The sequence below is a fragment of the Sinocyclocheilus grahami genome, unplaced genomic scaffold, assembly GCF_001515645.1.
Source record: "Sinocyclocheilus grahami isolate Dianchi unplaced genomic scaffold, SAMN03320097.WGS_v1.1 scaffold39.1, whole genome shotgun sequence".
In the NCBI taxonomy this organism is placed as follows: domain Eukaryota; kingdom Metazoa; phylum Chordata; class Actinopteri; order Cypriniformes; family Cyprinidae; genus Sinocyclocheilus; species Sinocyclocheilus grahami.
In genome coordinates this window covers 1,655,874-1,664,435 of record NW_015505218.1, presented here as the reverse complement: position 1 = coordinate 1,664,435, position 8,562 = coordinate 1,655,874, and the positions used below count along the sequence as shown (strand labels likewise).

General features: G+C 41.2%; 1 protein-coding gene across 1 annotated transcript; it reads right to left on the bottom strand.

Annotated features, from left to right (window-relative positions):
• Window positions 1–2,576: 2,576 nt before the first annotated feature.
• On the bottom strand, window positions 2,577–8,562 carry LOC107581908 (D(1)-like dopamine receptor). The gene is made up of 2 exons (XM_016267589.1): window positions 7,848–8,562; window positions 2,577–7,743 (listed from the first exon to the last, which is right to left on the bottom strand). The coding sequence occupies exon 2, from the start codon at window positions 7,515–7,517 to the stop codon at window positions 6,177–6,179; it is 1,341 nt and encodes a 446-aa protein (XP_016123075.1). The 5' UTR covers window positions 7,518–7,743; window positions 7,848–8,562; the 3' UTR covers window positions 2,577–6,176.

Sequence of the window (8,562 nt, the reverse complement as noted above, 5' to 3'; positions counted from 1 at the left end):
CACAGCTTCAAAACTGGCAAGAGTGGTGTTATTTGAGTTTGTGCGCACTGCTGACTCATATTGGAAATAATGGAAATGCTACAGCTGTCACATGGGTTCTGGGAAAATTAAATCATGTTACTCCGCACCCGGTGAACAGCCAGGACTGAAGTAACAACATCCACCTACCACTGAAAGCGAAGGGGATCTGGTGTCTGGTGCATAAGTGATATTTTTAGTGAACGCACTGCAAGCGCTGGTTCCGAAACAGCACTCAGTGGTGAAATCGAGGCCCGAGTGCCAGTTATATAAGAACATTACAACGGCTCATAGACATCCCTTTTCCACCACAATGAGCATTGCCCTGGGCCTGTCATTGACCTTGATTATGTGTTTTTCCAAACGGGGACCTTGTGAACTTTGGTGCATGTTGGTGGGTTTGTATGTTGTGTCCGTTCAGAAATAAAGACCGGGTCAGATATCTACAGTCGAGGGCCCTCAGGGGTGTGTGTTGGGCCTGTGGCTATTATTACTCATCACATTCTCAAACAGGCACCGATGGAGAGCAATGCATTTGACTATTCATGATACTGAATTTTACACTTGAATGACCAGCACTGCAATGCCTTATGGATTAAAATAAGAGCCAAACGAAAATGCCTTAAAGGTAACCTGCATGTGCACTGGCTTTGACTCATTCAGCTGTTGTGAAAAATGCTCTGTTCTCACACACATGTATACATATACAGTATATATAGCCTGCATGTGCACTGCTGCTCTAATGTTGTACTAAATATGGACTGCTTGTACTGTTTCCTCCCTATTGGATTAATTAGTTAATTCTTGTATTTTTCATTATTGAGTCAATTTGGCCAAAAGCATCTGCTAAATCAATAAATTAAAATAAATAAGTAAAACTACTAGGCCTGGGGGAACATGGCCAAAGTGTTGCCCCAGCACTAAAACAGCAGCTAGTAACAGACCTATGATTATGATTTCCTCACTAACTAATAAATATACACAGTACACACACATATATTATGTAAATACAAACTTTTATTTTGGATGCGATTAATTGTGATTAATTGTTTGACAGCACTAAAATATATAACTTCACATTGTTGTATCATAAAAGGTATATGAAATTAAGAATTAGCATTTGTTAGGGAACATTTTTTTTGCTGAAGGAATACTGGAGAGAATGCATTTGTGTCAAACATTAATAAAAGAATTCTCTCAGAATTGAAAACCGTCAATTCATTTTGTCACCTTCTTTTCGACTGAGGAATGAAAATTAAGATATTTAGCGGAATGCCCTGGCTGCTCTTTTCTTTGCAACTGAAGAAGACCGTTTTACTTTACCATTAAAGCTTAGGTATTGTATGGCTTCAGAAGCCTTGGAAAATAGTATACACAAGTCATACGGACTACTTTTATTGTAACACTTTTGTCCTTATAGGAGCATATAAATAACACATAAATTAGGTATAAACCAGTCAGTTTGGATGCATGAAAAAGTGCCGCCTGAATATACCTCTACATTTTTTCATTTTTTACATTTTCATTTCACTTTCCAAACTTTTAAAAGATATCATTTTTGTTAGTATGTAATTTCTGAAATTGTCCTCTTCAGACAGGACTAGTCTTCCCTCAGGAGGTCAGGTAAATTAGAGTTTTTCCCAAACTTACTTTATGATTTTAATCTCATCTGAATTGAACACATCTGTTTTTCTCACACAATCTCAGTATAAATTATGGAGCAAATTGCCAACTGTTCTTTGGATAACTCTGGGATCCTCTGAGAAATCGAATCCCGTCCGGATAGGAATGTTTGTGATTGTGGTATAATATTTATTCACATCTTCTCCTCATTTATTTTGACCTTCAACAAATATTGTAACTAAAGCTGAACTCCCGCGTGCAGCATCTTGATTATTATGCACTGAAACCGTTTTGCCAACTTTCAGGGTAGAATAACACTTCAAGGTTCAAATTCTGCTGGCATCCTGTTTGAAAATTTGAATTAAATCAATGACGAGAGTTTCATCACAAAATGCTCAAAAACGGGGGGAAGAAAGAGTGTTAAAGGGGTAGTTCCCCCAAAAATCCAAGACAAAAAGTAAGTCATTCAGGTTTCGGACAGGTTTTAAATAATGTTCATTTTTCATTGATTTTTGGGTGAACTCATGTCATTGATTCATATCCAGGTGGATCAGCGGGGGAGTCAGAGTTAGTTCTTGCCCTTGAGTTACTGATACCAATATTCTAGTCTCCCGTCTGTCCATTCTATTTTGCCCTCGGATAAAACACTTAACTCCAGTTTACTCCAGGGGCCCTATGACATGTCACATCACTCCTCATACCTCTCATCGCACAAGCCTTCAGCCCACAGAATGACAATAAAGGTTAGAAAAACTGTAATCAATCAAAGGAGCTGAAATTTCCTTCTCAATACAAAATGTTATGTAAATTGCCCGATTGAGGACACACTTCTAGCTGACAAAAGTGCGTCATTGATGGTGTAATCAATAACGATTGATTTTCTGCAAAGAGTTGACCTTTAAATAAAGAATTAGAAGTGACATACCTCATAACAGATTCTGCGGCTTCTCATAAAATGCAAACAAGATTACAAAAACAACATACACTTTTATTTAGCAAATAGAAAGGGGCCGTTTTATACAAACTGTAAACTAGGTACTGTAATCAATTTGTTGGGTATACCTTGAAGAACTGCAGCACACATACGAACCTGTACAGCAACCGTGATGTTTCCAAGTAGGACATGTTCCTCGATCGACATCCTTAGTGGACCTGGAACAACATTCCTGTCAACCAGTCCAATTTTTAGGCTAGGTTTGGGGTCAGGAATAGGAATATTCCAGATTCAGTACAAGTTAAGCTCAGCCGATGTTGATTGCCACAAATATGAATTTCCACTCGTCCCTCATTTTGTTTGAAAAAGCAAAACTTTGGGTTACAATTGAAATGAATGGGGCCAGTCCATAAATATATCCACAATATGCAAGTTAGCATGATTTGAACCTTTTCTGTGTAAAGTCGTATCCAGCTTTACAGTTTTGTCATCACAAAAACATAAAATTACTGTAAAAATGATTTTAACATATTAAATACTGTACTTTGAACAGAAGAATGCTTTTATAAAACTATTAGCTGGGGGGGTATATTTGCTGTTTGTTTGCACTTGTACTGAACCCAGAGTATTCCTTCAAGGCTGGGGTCGGGGCTTCAAAAACATTATCAACCAAACATTTCTGTCTGGTTTTGGGGTTAGTTCATGTTCACAAAAGCACAAGAATGTTGTTCCAGGACAAACAAAACATGTTAATCCAGGAACACAACCTACTTTGTGGAATCACGGAAACTGGTACAGTGCTTTAACTGCATGACAAACCCACATGAAAACAACACATACATTTGTTTTCTCTACTCACGATTAAGGACTTAAAGATAAAAAGCACTTGTGTTCACATCTCTATTTTAACATCTTACAACACATGTTTTAGTTTTTCTCCTGTTTATGTTACAATGCGCTAATTTCGTTGAGCATCTGAGGTTAAGGTTGTATCACCTTGGAATGAATGTTCATAAATAGTGGTACAATGCAGCTGATAAAGTTATGATCCAAGGGGTTTGTGCTGCCACTGTCACACAGTATCGTAAGCTCTCACCATTGTCACCAACTGTCATTTACAACCTCCTCCGAAAGGAACAGAGAAAAACAGCTCTCAACCGGAAATCACTGGTTTGTCTAAGTATATAGAACAACACCTGCAAAATCAAAAGATAAACCTGCAATCTTTGGTTTACAAAAAAGAGAAACTTGGCTCACTGTTATTTTATTCACTTCTAATTAAAGGACCACCCATGATTCCCCAGTGTTTCTGGGAATACCTTTGCATTTGCAATAAAAGAAGCACCTGGGACTTTTTCAGAATGTCACAAAGGTTCATTTAAAATGCTAATCACCTCACTGGAGAAAATAAATCGGATGTTGCTTAACTGAATGCTGCTGAAACCAACTATCTTATATATTCCATCATTAAAGCTAAAAATGCTATTTGAAACGTGGAGGTCATTAAGATGAACTTTCTATAAAACATATAGCTGAATATTTCCACAGCGGCATTGTGAAGAACGGGTCTTTGACAGGCAGATGAGTAAACAGAGTCTTCTGGAAAATTCCCTGGAGCAGATGTCCAATTTTAGACAAATATGTGTACTGAAGTTTGTTCATCTAGTCTCTCTCTCCCCAAGTTGTCCAAGTCGCACGAACACATTTACTCCATTCATATAGTTTGGAGTCAAACATATAGAGCGGTTGTAGTTCATTCTGTCAAGCTTTTAGAGAGGAGGAGAGTATTCGGGTAAGTGAGAAGGAAGCTGGCAAAGGCTGCTGATAATGATGTCCTCAGCATTTTGGTATTACTGAAGGCGAAATATGAGAGTCTTTCTCTTTAGAGTCAATGTGAACTATGTGGGTTATGAGAGTCAATGTGAACTAAATTGCTTTATATGATCAGCTAAAAGGGGGCAAACTGATCTGAAAGCTACCTTGATTTACAGTAATCGTTTTGGTCTGGTTTGCATCTTGCATTTTTTCCTAGTGCACTCTGAGAACAAGCTCATGCGTATCAGTTCGGTCAAATCCTGATGTTCGTGGGAAGCACTCACTGGATGGTAGGCCCTGGAATTAACTTAGATCAAGGGCAGTTGCATAACCTAACAAAACAGCTCAACAAATTATTAAAACTAGGATGGCAGTTTATAAGCCACAGATTCTGTTTGGGCAGGGAGAAACAATTTAAAATGGTTAAACTGTTTCAAGGCACATTGAGAGACAATGTACCTAAGGATGTGACATATGTTGGTAACCATACTCCCACCCATCTGACAGCTGACATAACAATTCAGGGGCTGGGCTCTGCACAATAACTATATGGATGATGCAAGATGGTTTTCATCCTGGATATGCTTTGAAGCGTTAGAAAGACCTACAGAGTGCTTCTTATAGTGTTTTCGGAAAGGTCACAACATCTTTCTAGGTAGCTGGACAGATGCGTTGCATAAGACACAGTTAAATTTTTCCGTTATGGATTAGCGTTATTTCACACTGTCCTAGAGCAAAGTTCATCCTCGTAGTTGGCAAAAAAACTGTTTAAAGGCAGCCGTGGTGCCTGGAACTACTTTTGTACATTTAGAGTGGATGGAATCAAAGAAGAAAAGCAGAGCTGGGATCTACATGAGGCTTCTTCTATCATTTATATACACTGTGATGGATACAAGTACACCGGCAGGTCTCTTGTGCACAGGGTTTCAAATAAAACATTGTTCCCTTTTAAAGCGTGAGAATAATGACAATCGAAGTGTAGGTAATGACTGATGAGATTACCACTGGGATCGTATTTTCCCTGTGCTGTGACAAGTGAAGGGTTGGTCGGTGAGGAAGGGGGTTGGGTTAGGTAAGGAAGGGATCTTTGACATCAAAATATAAAAAATTACATCCAAATATTATGGCCACTTCCACAGCTGATAAATCACATAGCAGAAAAATCCACTGCTCTTCGACTTCTTTGACATCACACCAATGCACACGTAGAGAACTAGGATGAGAATGGCTACTGCTCTCAAGTTACATTATGGGGTGGTTTGCACATACAATTTCACAACTAGCAGCGTAAGGAGATGCTGACTTAGCCAACTCTGATAAATGGTGAAAAATATAAACAACACTATGTACATTTTATTGTCGACAGTAGACGCAACCGGATTTCTCTACTCGTGAGCCGTTTACGTAAACTCACCTACAAGATATTTTACTAGTGACCTAACTCTTGTATTAACAACAGCAGTTCTACCACAACCACATGGGCATGCGCATGTATACACATTTTAAATGCATAACATGTATACATATGCATACATGGTTTATTCACATTATTTTCCATTTATGTCTTGCCACAACTGACCTGGTATCGTCAATCATAAATGCTGCGAATATTTTGCAGATAGTTATCCAGCATAAAGTGCCATCAATTGGAACATTCTTTTGTTTTCCGCAAGTTTCATGTAGTCCAATAAATGTTTTTAAGGTCTTCAGTGAAGCTTCTTTTTTTTTGGATTCCGTACTTTATAGAAACAAGGATTCTTTGTTGGGGTCAGATCTCACCCAATACTCAGAAGGTTATGGATTTGTGCTGCCCGTTTTGTGTTATGGGGTTTATCTTTTCTAGCGAGACATCTGCATCGCTATCCAAATTGCCTGACATGGAAGGCGACAGTTTCTCAAAGGTCTTTATCCCAGAGTCATCCTCCCTCTTCTGGTTCTCGTCCTCCTGGCAGAGGATACTGTGAGGGATCACATAGTTGCTGTTGTTGCCCTCTTTGGGGATGTGGCCCTTAGGCTGATACTGAGAAGTAGACGGAGGGCCACCGTTGTTGTTGATACTCACAATCTCTATAGTGTTGCTGCCAGGGCAGAGTCGATGGCAGCCCAGCAGGATGGAGAATGCCTTTCGGAAGTCAGCATTGAAGGCATAGATGATAGGGTTGAGTGAGGAGTTGGCCCAACCGAACCAGACAAAGACATCGAAGGTGGTAGAACTGATGCAGAAGAAGTCAGAGCTCTCGTTGGGGTTACAGAAAGGAACCATGCAGTTCAAGATGAAGAAGGGCAGCCAGCAGCACACGAAAACGCCCATGATGACCGAGAGGGTCTTGAGAACTTTGGTTTCACGCTTGAAGGACATCTTGAAGGAGCTTTCAGACTCCATACTGCCGTTGTTACCCATGCTACTGTGGCGGTTCTTGGCGCTTTCGGCCGCTCTTTCGAGTGCCGAGATCCGGCGTATCTGCTTCTGGGCAATGCGGTAGATGCGGGTGTAAGTGACCAGCATAATGGCCACAGGTATGTAAAAACTGATCAGGGAGGAGGAGATGGCATATGTCCGATTAAGGCTGGAGTCGCAGTTGTCTGGGGGAAGCTCGCCGTAGGTGCCGTTCAGCTCCGTGTAAATGGTCGCCTGGGCTTTGTGCCAGTTTAGCTGCACGGGGATGAAGGAGATAAGGATGGACAGCGTCCACGCCACACTTATCATGATGAACGCCACCTTAGGTGTCATCTTGCGCTCGTAGCGGAACGGGCTAGAAATGGCCCAGTAGCGGTCCACGCTGATGACGCACAGATTCAAGATGGAGGCGGTGGAACACATGATGTCAAAGGCCACCCAGACATCGCAGAAGGCGCCAAACGGCCAAAACCCTACAATCTCGGTGGCCGCTTTCCATGGCATCACCAAAATGGCCACCAGCAAGTCAGAAATAGCCAGCGATATAACAAAGAAGTTGGTGACTTTTGAGCGCAGGTGGCGAAACTTTGTGACCGCAGCGCAGACCAAAGTGTTGCCCAGCAGGGTGGTCAGGATGAGGAGCGAGAGGAAACAACCAGTCAGAACTCGCTTCGACGAATCGCGCTGTGACACACTGCTGTCCAGGACCGTGGAGTAGTTCACATCCATAGCTTCTTCACCGAGTCGATTGAGCAGTCACCCCATAATTCCACACCAAACCGAGAGTGCTTACACAGGAATCGGAGCAACTAGTTGATCTGGTTTGTCTGACGCTATGCTGACTGTAGGAGTCATCTTGCAAAACACATATCATAATCTCAATGTAAAAATCTCTTGAGGAACTCAAAAATAGATCCATGAACTCCCACAGATCTTCCCAATGAACATAATATGACTAAAAGAAGAAGAAGAAGAAAAACATACATTTAGTCTAATTATCACTTAATCTTGTTTATAAACAGATTAGTGTCTAATTAAGACCGTTTCTGCTTTCAGTACCTTTCAGCAGTTTGTTCATCGTCCCACAGCATACTCTCCTAAACAGGTTAAGCAAACACAGGCAGGCGTGATGATTAGCCTTATATATGAGCTTATCGATAGTCTATTGATCGGATTGCCGCTGCGTTGGTCTGATTTGTCCCCGTTAATGACAGCAGAAGCGCGTCCGTGTCATGTTGTTCCCAAAGCTGACTCTCCGTCCAGAGAGAGAGAGCCGGTGCCAGTTCGTTTGAGAAACAGCAAGAGGTGCGCATTTCAAGATTTCTCCGCTCCTTTTCTCAAGTGCTTTGCCAAAAGGCTTCACTTAACCGATGACAAACAAAGTCTTTCATTCCCCTCTGCGTTGCGTTTCTGTGTACATCCTCTATTGTGTTACGTTCAGCGCATCTCGATTCTACTGACCATAAGCTGCAAACGCACCAGACTCAACAGTAAAGTCATAGGCGCAATTTGGCGCACTTCTCGCGTTTCAGGCGTCCGATTTGTCCCCGTTCCATTTTGCGCGTGAAGAAAAAACATCTTCCTTCCTTTAGATTTCCTTAAAAGTGGTTTTAATGCGTTTGCATCGGTCTTGTAAGGAAAGGCTATTGTCGTCCCATGCACATCATGTGGAATTATAGCTCATACTCTCGTCCTGTCTCGCAGCATCACATGTGCATTAGCAGTCGAGCGTGCATATTCCTGCAATGTCAACGTTACAGTGCATTACTTAAAA

Coding starts and splice junctions, on each gene's coding strand:
- LOC107581908 (XM_016267589.1), bottom strand. CDS start 7,517: ATGGATGTGAACTACTCCACGGTCCTGGACAGCAGTGTGTCACAGCGC.